This window comes from Diadema antillarum, unplaced genomic scaffold (genome assembly GCF_040938485.1).
Source record: "Diadema antillarum isolate AM-2024a unplaced genomic scaffold, OU_Dant_1.0 seq00001497_RagTag, whole genome shotgun sequence".
Lineage (NCBI taxonomy): Eukaryota > Metazoa > Echinodermata > Echinoidea > Diadematoida > Diadematidae > Diadema > Diadema antillarum.
Genome location: NW_027272234.1, coordinates 1112501 through 1127242, shown reverse-complemented (window position 1 = coordinate 1127242; position 14742 = coordinate 1112501). Strand labels below are relative to the sequence as shown.

Below are 14742 nucleotides of genomic sequence, written 5' to 3'. Positions count from 1 at the left end.
AAAGAAATATCATAATTGCTTCGACTTTTAGAAAATTTGACTTACAAAGGGACGAAACTCAATAGAATATGATAAGATAGAATAGAATAGCTTGAGAAGAGGACTTGAAAAGACCTTCGACTTCTGTGAAGTCGACTTAAGCAAGGTTGACTGTAGGCCTTTATGGTAAATTTAAACGCTATCAAAGCTCATCTTACATTTTAATTATGTTTTAGAATTCAGCATCGTCTGTGGTGAAGGTCCTATATTATGTCAGTTTGTAATAACAAGGCTGCATATCCCTTTGAAGGTTATCGAAGAAAAAGAAAATAAAAACTGAAGAAGCAGAAGAAGAAAAAAAGAAGAATGGAGAGAGGAATTCAAGAAGAAAAGATGATGAAACGAGAAGAATGAAAAAAAAAAAGAAAAGAAAAACGAAGCGGAGGAGAAGAAGAAAAAACTGTGGAGAACTAAAAATGAGAACTTCTGAGCATGGGATGACCGACCTCGGCGCTCCCCGCCCCTGCCCCGCCCCCAACATTGGCCAACCCAGAGCATGCATGCAAAATTCTGACCCTCTCCGTCCTCGCTCGCCACCACTGTACAACGCGTACTGGATCAATCGCACAGATCAGAAGCACAGATTAGAGCCTACGTGTCTTTTTTTCGTACTTGTTAACTTCACAAATATGTGTGATAAAATACGGAGAAGAACAATCATGACAAAGTTCGTGTTGAAATTTTCAAACCGTTTGTCAAAGTCCTCTAATTTGCACCCGATACGTACAATGTGTACTAACGAATGTACCGTGTGCAAAGACAGAGCAGCCATTTCGTCGATACTCGACTCGGGTAAATTGGGCGCAGGATCGTCTACTGTACATCACAACTCGTCAATCGTGAATCGACCGCTTGGAATTTGGAAGAATTACCTAGCTTAGGCAAGGAAGACCGGTTCATCGAAATCACGGTACCGCAATCTTCAGTCCTGTAACTTTTGAAAACATCTTTATTTTTCATAGTGCGTCATGGCTGTTTCGGCTGTTTGCGTTCTTTCCGGGTCAGATGGAGTGAAAGGAACCATCAACTTTACTCAGGACGTAAGTGTATAGATCTAGTGTAGATTTCCCATACCGATGCGTACTAGCCATGCGGCATGTGGGCGGGCAACGGGCGGCGCGCTAAAGCGCAGACTATGCATGCAAGAGCGCAAGGCCCTCGGTGCTCGGATCCGTAGACCGTAATTTTTCATCTTATGTTTTCGACAAATAATGTGTGTTTGATAAGGATGGGTCTGTTAACGTTGATATAGATAGTGTATAAAGTCCGCACTTAGAGATTACGGGTAGAACTTTGTAACTGAGGTTATTTACCGTAAGATTTGGAGTGAATGAAGGTTGACAAACAAACTTTACGACAGCTCAGTCAGCTCCGCCGTGACGGTGAGAACATGGCATGGCGTTTGTGCTAAAAAAATAATCGTTGCAAATTCACTTGCCAGCTTGCCAAGGCCAGCTAGGCTTGTAAAATAAACTCATTGTCGGTGAGTTAATGAATGGGTGCATGCCTGTCCAAGTATGAATCTCTTGCCCAATTTACATCCATTTAGACAAGTGGGATTAACTACAGTAACCTGCTCTGCCGCGCCCATCGTTACACCACATGGCCCGTTCTAATCGCGCGCTGTTACCCATATAGTACCCAGGCATAGCTAGGCCTCCGCTACTGCACTATACCACCGGTGCAGTGTGTTGTCTGTACACGGTAGTTTCACAACACGGCACACATGCAGTTATGTAACTATACGCAGCCCAGCAGTCGCTGTGAAAACGCGCTTGTGCACGAAACAGTTGTCAGATTTCTATTGATGTACAAAAGAATTCCACAGGTGCACTTGTGCCTTTGATGATCGATGTTCCAAGCCGCCGTCTTGCTGAGCAATGTGAAGATTCATTTTGAACGTTATCATATTAAAATAAATGTTGGGCATATTTTGCTTGTTTATTTATTAAATGAAATGAAATTTCACTTCATACAAGCATGTAAAACAAAAGTCAATTCCGTTCAGAAATTGCGCAAAAGTGTAAATCATAGCTTAGCCTGTATTTACTCATGTGAAACTGTGTAAAACTGTACCATCCTGGAAAGCTGGTTTTATCACTTTTCGACTCAATTTCCCCAAATGAAACTAACATGTAATAATCTTCAAACAAGTATGATTCTTTATTGATAGATATATCAGATTAGTGCCTGCGTATGCCCAGTAATTTAAATCTTCATTTCAGCATTTTCCCCTCAATTTCTGTTTGCGCATCCTCGTGTCTGTACCACCTAGCTTTTATAAGAAGGGATAGTGAAGAGTAATTACAACATGTACCATCACAAAGACATACACTTGTAATATCTTCCTTTGAAAGTGGCTGGTGATTATGCAATTAGACACGAGTCAATTGTCTTCGTATCAGCGCAGCAGATCCTGTTTGGCACATGCTTCAAATATCTTTGAGCGGCGGCTTCGAACATACATGTTGTACACAGTAGATCAAAGGGAGTAACTGTTGTTACTCCATCTCTTCAACCTCCTTGGCGCAACTGGCGACTGGGCTGTGTATACAGTGTAGTTAGCAGTTATGTAACTACATGTAGCATTTGCTTCTTAAATAATAGCTGTTAGATTAGTCAGAGTTGTGGGATTTATACTAAATACAGCACAGCTACATGACTTTTGTTCTGTAGCATAGTGTGGGCCTACATGTAGGCTCTACACTGGACAGCAAAAGAAAGTAGGCCATACCACTTCTGTCAAAGGCGGCACACAAAAATTCACCTCCTAGAATAGAAAAGCAATAAACAATTTTTGAACACGGGCGTGCTACAATGCCCCTTACTAATCACATGCACATTTACAAGCAAGTGAATGTCTTCATAACAAAGAAGAACTTGACATGCACAGCATCTTGGTCACTGTGCTGAATCAAAAGTCCCACACAAAAGCACGCAAAAATGGCCACTGAATGGACAGCATTTTTTAACATCCAATAAGTCAAAATGAACACCTGTTTTGTCAAAACGATGTATTTGGGGATGCTCTCCTTCCTGATTATGCTAAGTCTGAGAATAAAATCAATTAGCTCTTTAAAGGACAAGTTCACCTTCATAAACATAAGGATTGAGAGAATGTAGCAATATTAGGAGAACACATCATTGAAAGTTTGAGGAAAATCAGACAATCCGTTCAAAAGTTATGAATTTTTGAAGTTTTTGTGCAGTACCCGCTGGATGAGAAGACTACTGCAGTGTATGAATAACTTAGATGTCACATGCGTACAACAATATAAGGAAAATATAAAGAGAATTTCACAAAATTCCATCTTTTGAAAAAAGTACACATTCCCCTGCCTCGTTACCGACAAATGTTATGGGTAATATTATTCCCCCTGCCTTTAGAAAGAGGCAAGTCAAGTTCTCTTTTATTATGCGAAAAAAATGAAAATATGTTGAATTTTCTTTTACATTTTCTTTATACTGTTGTACGCGTATGACTCACAAGCTGTAGTAGTCTCCTCATCCAGCGGTTCCAACACAAAAATTTAAAAAATTCATAACTTTTGCATCGATTGTCCAATTTTCCTCAAACTTTCACTGATGTGTTCTACTTATATTGTTGCATTTTCTCAATCCTTATGTTTATGAAGGTGAACTTGTCCTTTAACGTTAGACGCTTTGCCTTTGGTTGTTGGCACAGAGCAATTTTGATTGTTCGCACAGACATTTAATTACTTACTTTACTCTGGTCTAAGCAGGCTTCCATCAAGAAAATTACTGTATGCCAAATGTTGTTGACAAATGAACAACGATTAAGGGCCACACTGGAATGCTTGAGGCAGGTGAAAGTCATCGAGCAATTGCAAGACGTTTTGGTTCAATGTTCGCACAGAGCAATTTTAAACTTGTCACACAGTATCAGGAACATACACATTATTATTCAAAGTTGATGTTTGTGACTGTTTTTTTTTCTTTCTGTGACATTGATTTTTTGCATACATCTATGTAAAATTTGTAAGACTCATTCTGTTACATTTTGTGACTTTTGATTCAGTGACCAAGATGCTGTGCATGTCATTTTTTTTCTTTGTAATAAAGCTAATTAAAATGTACTTGCTAATGTGCATGTGATTAGTAAGGGGTATTGTAGCACACCTGTGTACAAAAATTGTTGTTGTTTTTTTTTCTTTCTGGGGTGTGAATATTTGTTTTCGGCCTTTGACAGAAGTGGGTACCGGTACTTTCTTTTGCTTTCCAGTGCAGTATACAGGCCCTAGTATGTTCAATTAACAGTGGTTCGTTAACATGATTAACCATTTGGCTGTTTACAAAATTGTATCCTGTTTGTTCTTTCTGTTCAACAAACATAGCTGTTGTTATATCCCTCACAAATTATTTCTTGTCCTCTGATTGGGCATTCGAAGTGACTAAAACCATATTTCAAGCTACGTGTAGTCCAACTACATGTATTTCTGTAAGGAAATAGTAGAAAAAAATTATTATGCTGCCATGGCGCATATTTAGTGCGTGAGACACCACATCACAGTATGCTATGGTTTTCCACCAACGCGCAGTGTTTACACTTCGCGAGGGAGATACTGTAGGGTATCATGCAGTCCATGCATGCACTACATTGTATATATGTAATTTGTGTGTGGAAAAAGAAAAAGAAAAAACTTTATACTACAGTCTATATTGCTCAACAGCCTACTTTTATATTTTGCTGTTTCAAATAAAATTCATTGGGAGGGATATACAAATTGTAAAACAGATATGATAACCAGTATACCAGGCCATTGTTTGAGGTTCAGTTTAAACTGTGTGCCTTCGCTGACTTCAAAAGTGTCTATTTTCTTCAGGCTGCACCCCTCAGAAAACAGTAGTTATGTGTAGTACTATTGAAGTCACCTCATGCTTACGGTAGTTTCAATTAGAACCTCTCAGGCCTGATATCAATGATGTGATGGCACTTTGAATTCTCTAGGACAGTTTGCTGTTGAAAACATTGTAATTGTTCATTACTTCAAAACTGTAAAGCAAGATACATTTTATTGGCATGATTCCATGAAATTTTACTGCCTTTTTTTCATGGCATGAAATTTTTGCGAGTTGGCATTAGCATTCAATGCATGTATTCTACAGTAGACAAGAATTTTTGCTTGAATTTTAGTTTGGGGAATCTTGGCTTGCAAAATTAGAATGATGCAAACATTTCTGGTTTTACACTGTTACAGTACTGGTATAGTTAATTTTAGATCTAAAGATTAATGTACAACATCTGAACATGGGCAGTCAGCTTCACTTTCAACTCTCAAAAACTTTTGAAATGGTGATGCAACTGCTTTGAAAGTGAGCATTAGTTGTTTATAGAATGTGTTAATAGACCTTGATCAATTTCAGCTTACTCTAATTATCCCTTCATTGAACTGTTGTATTTTGTCATTCTGTTGCAGGGCCCCGTAGGATAACAGTGTGTAAACCACTGATAGGGCTACCCTGGGTAAAGAAAACTGAATAAATAAATAAATAAATAAATAAATAAATTGATGTACAATTTTGCTCTGAAGTTTTCTGTTCCTTCCCCCCCCCCATTCATTGTGCAGAGCACAGCCCCTATACAGACCCTATACTTCAGAGCCTTTTTTCGTTGCACAAACTTTTCCAGAATATGTGCTTTCTTTCCAATATTTACAATGTACAGTGGATACAAATATATTGTAGGTTAGAAGAGTTGCATTTGAATTAAGTGTGATATCATTCTTAAATAGTCTCCTCTTTCAGAATCTGTCCTTAACTAAAAATCCATGTCTGGCAACTTTTTGTTGTTGTTGTTTTGTTGTTGTTGCAGGATCACATAATATGTGAAACATTTTCTCTTCACACCTAAAGTTTAAAGTTGTGAGGGACCTGAATCTGAACCTGGTGACTTGATTTCAACTCAAGTGCTGAGAGCTTTGAATAATTAAAGGCATAATTTACCATTTGCAGATGAAATTAAAACCTGGCATTAGTGCTTTGAAATAGTTCTAAAATATGATTTAGGGGCAGAAACAACCACTGCAAAAATTTGAATACGTGTATTGTTAAATACACAAAATGTGAACAATAGTTAAACAATTGTAGTAAGAATGCTTCCAGTTAAACCATCTACAGTTGTGGTTTATTGAGAAAAATACTGTTATCTCCTTATATTTTAGGCTTTATTGCGAACATTTTATATGGTAGGATGTTTTGTGATACAACAAACCTACACATACATGTACATGTATGCATCAAATGTGATATCTTGAACATTTTTAAAATCACTGCTTCCAAAGGTAAACTGGATTACGGTACATTGTAATCTCCAAGCCAGCCAGGACCACTCATACAAAGTCTATGTACAAGTGAAATATCTTCAATGAAATGTGCAAAGTCATGGTGGGGCAAGGAGACTGTACACACAAGGTGTTCTGAAGGTCAAAGTGCATTCATTGTGCGGGTACACTGTTTAGCTTTGTTTTGTTAGGCATGGCAGAGGTGCCACGGGTGGGTCTATTTTTTGGGGGGGGGGATGGGGAGGGATGTGTTGGGATGAGGGTACAATGTAGGTATTTTAGTAGTGGTTTAAAAATTTGGTTCAAATTCTGCTGGTGGGCAATTCTGCGGCATGTAATGGTACATATATCTGTATTTGTATATTTACAGTGTGTATTTTTATTTCTTGAGTCAAAATCGCGTGTAAAACATACTCATCCTTCCCAGCTTTATGATAAAGGAAAGAATGAATACGATTCAACAAATATTAAAGTTGCTATGGTTGGATAGTAACCTTACAAACAAAACATACCAAAACAATGTCTTCTAAAAGTGTGCAAAAATGTAGTACTGCAAACAAAGTGTTGCATTAATTTCTGTTATGCCATATGCCGTATGGTATCATGACAAATGTTCCTGCAAATCTATGCAGTTCAAATGGTAATTTTTTAGCTAGACCCCCCAAAAACGTGGTTAGTATTAAATGATAGGGTTACAGTAGGAACATTACATTTGTCCGGAGTAACTCTGCAAGTCATATCACCCCTTTGTAATTGAAATATCACATGACCACTCAGTCAGACCGCAGTACGATGAAAAGCGCTCTCGTTAATTGTACTATACATGCGGAACAGAAGCTTGAATATGTAATGAGCTACATGTACATATTGTACAACACCTCGCCATTTCGCATCTCATTATCGCACTCAATACACCAGGTAAAAATGCTGATGATATGAAAATGGAAGAATTCTTCCTTCTCATGATATATTATCCATACAAAATCAGTTCTCATTTACACAACTATGTACAATGTATGGAGGAAAATCAGTGTAGTCATGACACAAAATATGTTGTGACAAAAGAAAATAGAGTCATCAGGGCAGCAAAATACTATGATTTTTGCAGAGATGGTATTAAAAGTAAAAACTGATGATACCCCATTATTGATTTTCCTTTAGACTGTAGAAGTCAAGAGTTTTGCTTGATTGATTTTTTTTTTTTTTTTTACACTGATGAGCTCAAAAATCATATTCACAGGTTCTTGCTGTGCAGTTGTCAACCCTTTCAAAATGTGCAGAGAAAATTGTGAAGATACGTGTACACTTTGTATTTTTTACGGGATGTAGAATTTGCACTAATCAGAAGGAGCGTCAAATACACAAAAATTAAATTCATACCTCCACATTATGTTACACTGGATGTTTTCACATACACTTGTACAGTATTTTCATTTTGCAAATTTCATGAAAGCCAAGATTTGCAAAGTTAAATTATACACAAAATTACTTGTCAGCACTACTTTGTACTGTATGCATGCACTGAATGTCATTGGAAATTTGAAACAGTTTCATGCTGCAAAAAAGACTGTCAGCTTCCCACCCCCTCTCCAACACACACATGTGCACTTCAACAAGGTGCATGCATGAATTTATCAAGTACTTGTAGATAATTTAATTGCACAACCTCATGGGTGTACCTAGGAGAGAAAGAGATGCCAGCATACCGCCTGGTAGTATGCAACACCTTTGCGGGTACTTGTACCAGCACAAATTCACCAAGCTCTTTCCTGAACATGCTCTTTTTACAGTGGATTTCAAAGTAAGGTCTGTCAATTGATATGAGCCACGTGCTTCTGTATTATACACTTTAATACGTAGTGCCCCTTTGTTTCACCCTGTGCGTTTGGTATCCCCATCCATACAGTGTGGTAGTTTCCATGCCAGGTGATGCTAGAATTAACATTGTATGTGTGTACATCAGGGGTCGCACTTAACTTTTTTCTTAACTAGCCAGGCGGACTACTTAGAATCAATTTTGACACTGAAGCAATATTTTGGCTCGCCAGACGGACTAGTAACTTCAGAATTTTATGATTTTTAGCTAGTCCGACATGATTTTGGGTGGCCAATGGCCAGCGGACCATCGCCAATTTCGAACCCTGAGTACTTATACAATGTTATTTCTAAATGTGACCCTGCGTCACAAAACCAACAGAAAGTTGGCAGACATGGATTTTCAGAGGCAAATTCTTGGAAGAGCATAATGATAATATATCATTGAAATTGACTCTCCTAAACCTATACCGGTACTGGAAAGAAAACACACATTCTGGAAAAGTGTGTAGGCCTACAGGCTGTACCCAGAAAGAGGCTCTGCAGTACAGGGTCTATTAAATCTTTTCATCTCACCAAGCTGTGCTACAGTTGTAGCTGTGCAATGAATTGAAAGGGGGGGGGGGGGGGGAGGGGGGAGACAGCACATAAAACACTTTAGCAACAACAATGAAGGGATTATCAGATTGAACAGAAGTGAGCAAACTCTCTAAACACATTCTATCTATTGATAATCCCAACTTTCAAAGCAGCATCATCATCCTTTCAAAAGTTATAAATCAGAGTTGGATGTGAAGAGTGTGTAAAGGAATTTAAAGAAATGAAAAGGGGCCTCTGTAGAAGACATTATGTAATCTAGTCATACTACATGTACATGTGTTTTCTACAAAGTAAGTGTTTTAGAAAAACTGTTGAATTTTCCATTTAATAAATAATCCAAAACGTCAGAATAATGTAGAAGAAGAATTTGCTCTTTTAGAAAGTGTGAAAAAGTCAAGATTGACTAGGTGGACCCTTTCACCTACAATGTACATCTTCGTGTAAAATCATGGTGTGCAACTTAAGTTCATTTTGTGATGCACAGTCACACATAGACGTTTCAATGTACAATGTACCAGTAATGAAACGCATGCATTAAATCACTGCACTTTGATTTGTGGGTATGTAACCCATTCCTCTTTGTTTATGTGCCCTCAACCAGAATTTTTCAACAGTATGTCATTGAAATGGTCAAATACTGATAATGAAGATTGCAATTTACATATTATGTACAATGTACATGTGTAGTGTACATTTTTACCTCTGCCAGCATTAAACATTTTTACCTCCGCCAAGGAAGGAGGAGGTTAAGTGATCATCGGCGTTGGTTTGTCTGTTTGCAAAATAACTCAGAAAATTGTGTACGAATTGATATCAAACTTGCATAAAAAATTGATACTAACACGAGGAATACGGTACAAGCCCCCATGTACCTCATTCAATTTTGGTAGTGATCTGAGAATTTTTATGGATTTTTAAAGGATTTTTCATCTTTTGGCATACAAAAAGGTCAACGAACTTGGGGGTTCAAGCTGTGCGTACTGGAGCGCGTGCTCTGCTCGGCGCCGTGCAACGACGTAAGCAAAAGGCTTCTACAGTTCTATTTTGGGAAAATGCATACTTGTGTGTAAGGGTAGAAATGAATTGCTGGCCGGCTTGGCGGAGGTCTGTGCTCTCCGAGTGCTCTTATTGTGTAATTGTACGTGTCCAATATGAACAATTATGTAGAAACATTCTTATACAGGTACCTTGTGGCATGCTGCTGAGTTTGAATGGATACGATGTAGGTACTTGTGTATCACATGTGAAACACAACTGCTCTTTATCAGTTGTTCTGTATTTTATCCCATGACTGTTAAAATCTCCTTCTCGCTCCCTCGACATGTACAACTTTCCTTGCTTTTAAACACACACGCACACAGATGCACACACATACTCTGTACATTGTACTGGCATATACACATAGAAACTTGAGCTTTCTTCCTTGTCCCCGGCATTTGGCCAATCCATTTCTCATACAGTAGCTGTCCCTGCCAGCAGTGGTAATTTGCCACCAGCCAGCAATTAGGGTTCAAAAGCGCATAATTTTCTGATGCTGGAGATGGGCCGAACATTTGTCATCAGACTGATTGTTTCTTTGCCTTTCCCAGACAACCAGTGTAGTGTACACATATATCTTTGTAGCTGTACAAATAGGTACTGTGGGTGTGTTTATCAATCACTTCTGGCACAGACTTATAGAGATGATATAGTAGTGGTTGAGTTGAGAATTCAGCTTTCAACTTTTTGCGAGATACTAAGAAACCACTTTGTGAAATGCCAAGAAGTGTACAATTTTGAGTGGAATCGAATTTTTATTTGATTAAAATTTGTTTGAAATGGATGAGATATCTAAAATCCATCGCCATCCAGCGCCATCTCAACTGAAACTGTACCACCCAAACAGTTAACAGAGTGCTGCGAATGTACACGGTGTATATTACTTTTTTTTAACCACTTGCCCATTTAGGTAAGCAGATTTATGAATTGTTGCAAAGCACTCACCTTAACACAAATTTTTACTTGCCTCATAAGAAAGTCCAAGAATATCAGAAAATGAAATAAAGAAATCACTTGTTAGGCAAGGGGTTGATTTAAAGCACAATCATTTGAATAATCATCACACATTGATTCAGATGCTTAAACACATTGGAGTAACAAACTTGGTGTGATTGGGGTTTCTGCATGCAGTTGGAAAGTGGCTGAAATGAAATCAAAGTGCATTGCATCACTAAACAGTCATTATATGTATTCTGTATGGTTGACTTTGTGGGTTTGAAGGGGAAAAAGTGAATAAAAGAGTGGCTTCAAAATTTGAAGTCATTGTGAAAGGCATTTATAGCTCAGACTTGCCCACGCCTACCACTGGCAAACTACACAGAGACTATCTCTGCTCCTCAGGTTAAATCAGGCACTGGAGCTGCACAGTGACAAGGTCTCCCAGTAGACTCACGACAGAGTTGATTAAAGCAACAACTCCAGAAATGCAATCAGTTCTGTCTTTTTTCTAAAAATGATATTTCTGTTTGTTGTTTTTTTATTTCAAATTTCTTTTTGAGTTTGCACCTTAGTGGATAAAACAAATTTCCCTAATCCTTCCCTATGAAATACATTGTAAGCAGCAAAAGTCACAGCTGACAACTTAAGTAATAACCAAATGCTGATTCCCCCCCCCAAAAAAAAAAAAAAAAAACCGGGAATTCCCCCAGGACTAAAACCTATTATGTCATGGTTTCTTTCAAATGATTTTGAATTTTAGGGAGATCAGGTGATTGTACAGGGGGAAGTAACTGGACTGGTTGCTGGAGAACATGGCTTCCACATTCACGAGTTTGGAGACAACACCAATGGTGAGTACCGTACTATCCCAAATTTTTCACCCTTTAAGATAGATTTATAATTTTTCCATGCAATGCAACATGTTGACCTGTGTAATGAAGGGGGAACGGGATATACAGTATGCACCAACCCTTTTGCTGATATGCACAAGGCTTGCTCCAAGAAAGTTAATAGAGAATAGTGTGATTAAACATTTAGTGCTTCTCATTTTTCATTGCATTTATTATTCCCCACCCCCCCCCCCCCCCCCCACACACACATACACATAGTATGTACAGTATAGTGAAGGAGGTATCAGGAATAATGTGGACGTCCGATGGCCAATCAGTCCATGACAAAATTTGGTTGATCAAACTACTCCCTCAGTTTTTGAGCAATTTGCCAAAAATGTGGCACAATATCCACAAAATTGACCTTGATTATAGATACAGGTAGATATGCAAGACACCTTTTTCATCAGTATTGAGCAGTGTGTTGCCATGTCAACAGCAAATTTTCATAAATTATACCAAAATGTGGAGCAGACTACTCCGTCAGTTTTTAAGCGATAAAGCTGACATCCGGCACATGTGGTCAATGTAATGTGTCGTAATACAAGACCCTTTTTTTTTTCTTCCTTTTTTTTTTTGTGAGTGCTGAGAAGTGCGTTGCCGTGGCATCAACTTTTTTTTTTGTTGTTGATACAAGTCAAACAAAATTTTGTGGATTGAACAGGGTTTTCATTTTTAAGCTTCTAAGTTGGAGATTGGGACACTAGATCGCAATTGTATGTAATTGTGGGAGAGACAATAACGGGACTTTTGAGCACAGTGCAAATCGACTAGTAGTATTACAAATTTGTATGAAATATGCCATGTATCATAGTGCCTGCATCGATTGCATTTCATTTACTCTCCTCATAACACAGGATGCGTATCTGCTGGATCTCACTTCAACCCTGAGAAGAAAGAACATGGAGGCCCTTCAGATGAAAACAGGTAGAGTCAAACTTGCCTTAGTGGCCACCTGTCTATAGCAGCTACCTGCCGTATGCAGCCAGTAAGAGATCCTTCTGAGAAAAAGGCTCTGGAGGATTGAGCTTTGTAGACACCAATTTTGTTTCTGGGAGTAGATTTTCACCTGTGTCTAGAATAGTGACCATAGTGTTTTTGTTGGGGTTTTTTTTTCGCAGAAAACAATTCATCCTTGTTGTAGATGGTGATTGGCTATCTATAACGACACTATTGCACCACTGTCAATGTAATTTACAGGTGCACTTTGCTATGAAATTTCACTTTTATCACTTATGTCCTCGTCTTTTTTCTTTTTTAAGCGGGCAATCCTGTAATCCTTTCAAAAGGAGATAAAGAAATGAGAAATACAATGTACATTGTACTATGGACAAGGCTGTCTAATGGCACATTCATCTTTGTGTGTGTGTTTGGGGGGAGGGGATGTTTTTGTTTGTTGTCTACCAAATTGGTTAGGTGTTCTCCACCATGTTTTTGTGCACCTGAGGCTGCTCATGATGAATAACTTCTTACCTACATTGATGCAGTGCAATGAGAAGAATTTCATATTCTGAAGCAGTCTCTTATCATATGATTGACAGCTTGTGCAACTTATTGTATGCTGATCAGTAGCAGGGTGAGCTGTACAGTACATTCATAACCCAGAGATCACTTTCCTGTTCAATACTAGTTAGTTGAATATTGCATCTGCCAAGGAAGGAGGAGAGTATGTGATCATTGGGTGCTTGTTTTTCTGTTTGCAAAATAACTCAAAAAGTTCAGAACGGATTTGAATGAACTTCCAGGAAAAGTCAAGAATGACGCAAGGAACAGATGATTCAAAATTGATAATGATCTGGGAATTTGTGTAGGTTTTTGAAGGATTTTCAAAATCTTTTTAGCAGATATTGTCAATGAACTTACCTAGGAATTCAAGCTGTGCATACCTTATTTGAGGTTTGCATACGTATGTAATATGCACTTTACAGTGCTTGCTCTGTTCGGGCGAGGCGCCATGTAGCTGGAAGCTGATGATACAAACAAAAGGCTTCTATATTGGGAAACTGAGCGATTTTAAGCATGCGTATATAATGGGTGAAAATAAGCTGCTTAGCAGAGGTCTACGCTCTATGAGTGCTTTTTTAGCTACAGTTAGTAACATTTATTCCTCTCTTTTTTTCATAACGTGTTTATGTAAAGACATGTTGGCGATCTGGGCAACATCACAGCAAATGCGGATGGAGTGGCGAAAGTGGACATGACCGACAGACAACTCTCGCTGATTGGCGCCAAGTCCATCATTGGTCGTTCAGTCGTGGTTAGTCTCATGAGATGTTCCTTACTGATCAGTTCATATGGCGAGCAGACTTTCATAATGTACTCCATGATTTGGTGACAATACAGTGCACTCCCATTATAATGAATATGGTTATAACAAAATTACGGTTACAACAATAAAAATCCAGGTTGCAAAATTGTCAGCTCTATGTGTTTTTATTGTTTTTTTGTTCGGTTATAATGAAATTCCGATATAACAGAAGAAAACAGGTCCCGAGGACTTCGTTATAACGCGAGTCCACTGTATACCGAGATGGAGCACCTGTTCAGACCTTGAGAGTCCATGAGTGAAATGGGCATCTTCATGGTAGGAGAAAAAACAACAACAAAACATTGAAAAATGAAGCAACCAGGATCTAGAATCTATCTCGTAATTTCCCCATGTTCACCATGCAGATAGCTTTACATGAGATCTGTGTGAATGCTGCAATGGTTATACATTTGTATTCAGTGGTTACTTCATCGTAACTATTTACAGAATTTGTTTAACACATATTTATCTTGTTCTTGATATCGTCTCTTTTCATATTTTCATCATAATTCTTTTTAATAAAGGTTGAACACATTTTCAATTTGTCACAATTCCTTACATTATGTAGTTATATCTTGTTCGCATAACCTGATAATGGCAATGGAGTGAAACTTTACTCCAAACCAAGTTGAATGTCAGTGGCATAGGTCAAGTTTTGTTTATTTCACTGTTTAGCATTTCATGCCTTTCCCCCCTCCCCCCCCCTCCCCCCCCCCCCTCCCCCCCCCTCCCCCCCCTCCCCCCCCCCCATGCAACAATTAGGTGCATGCCGATAACGATGATCTTGGCAGAGGGGGATTTTCCGACAGCA

At 38.4% G+C, this 14742-nt stretch overlaps 1 protein-coding gene across 1 annotated transcript in view; it reads left to right on the top strand.

Annotated features, from left to right (window-relative positions):
- Nucleotides 1–906: 906 nt before the first annotated feature.
- The window catches only part of LOC139710100 (superoxide dismutase [Cu-Zn]-like), a 15111-nt gene continuing 1275 nt past the window's right edge, over nucleotides 907–14742 (top strand). Inside the window, exons 1-5 of the mRNA XM_071622038.1 lie at nucleotides 907–1079; nucleotides 11494–11584; nucleotides 12481–12550; nucleotides 13763–13880; nucleotides 14694–14742. The exon at nucleotides 14694–14742 is cut by the window's right edge and continues 1275 nt beyond it. Of these exons, the coding sequence (XP_071478139.1) occupies nucleotides 1008–1079; nucleotides 11494–11584; nucleotides 12481–12550; nucleotides 13763–13880; nucleotides 14694–14742 (400 nt within the window). The 5' untranslated portion in view covers nucleotides 907–1007. The remainder of the gene's footprint in view (nucleotides 1080–11493; nucleotides 11585–12480; nucleotides 12551–13762; nucleotides 13881–14693) is intronic.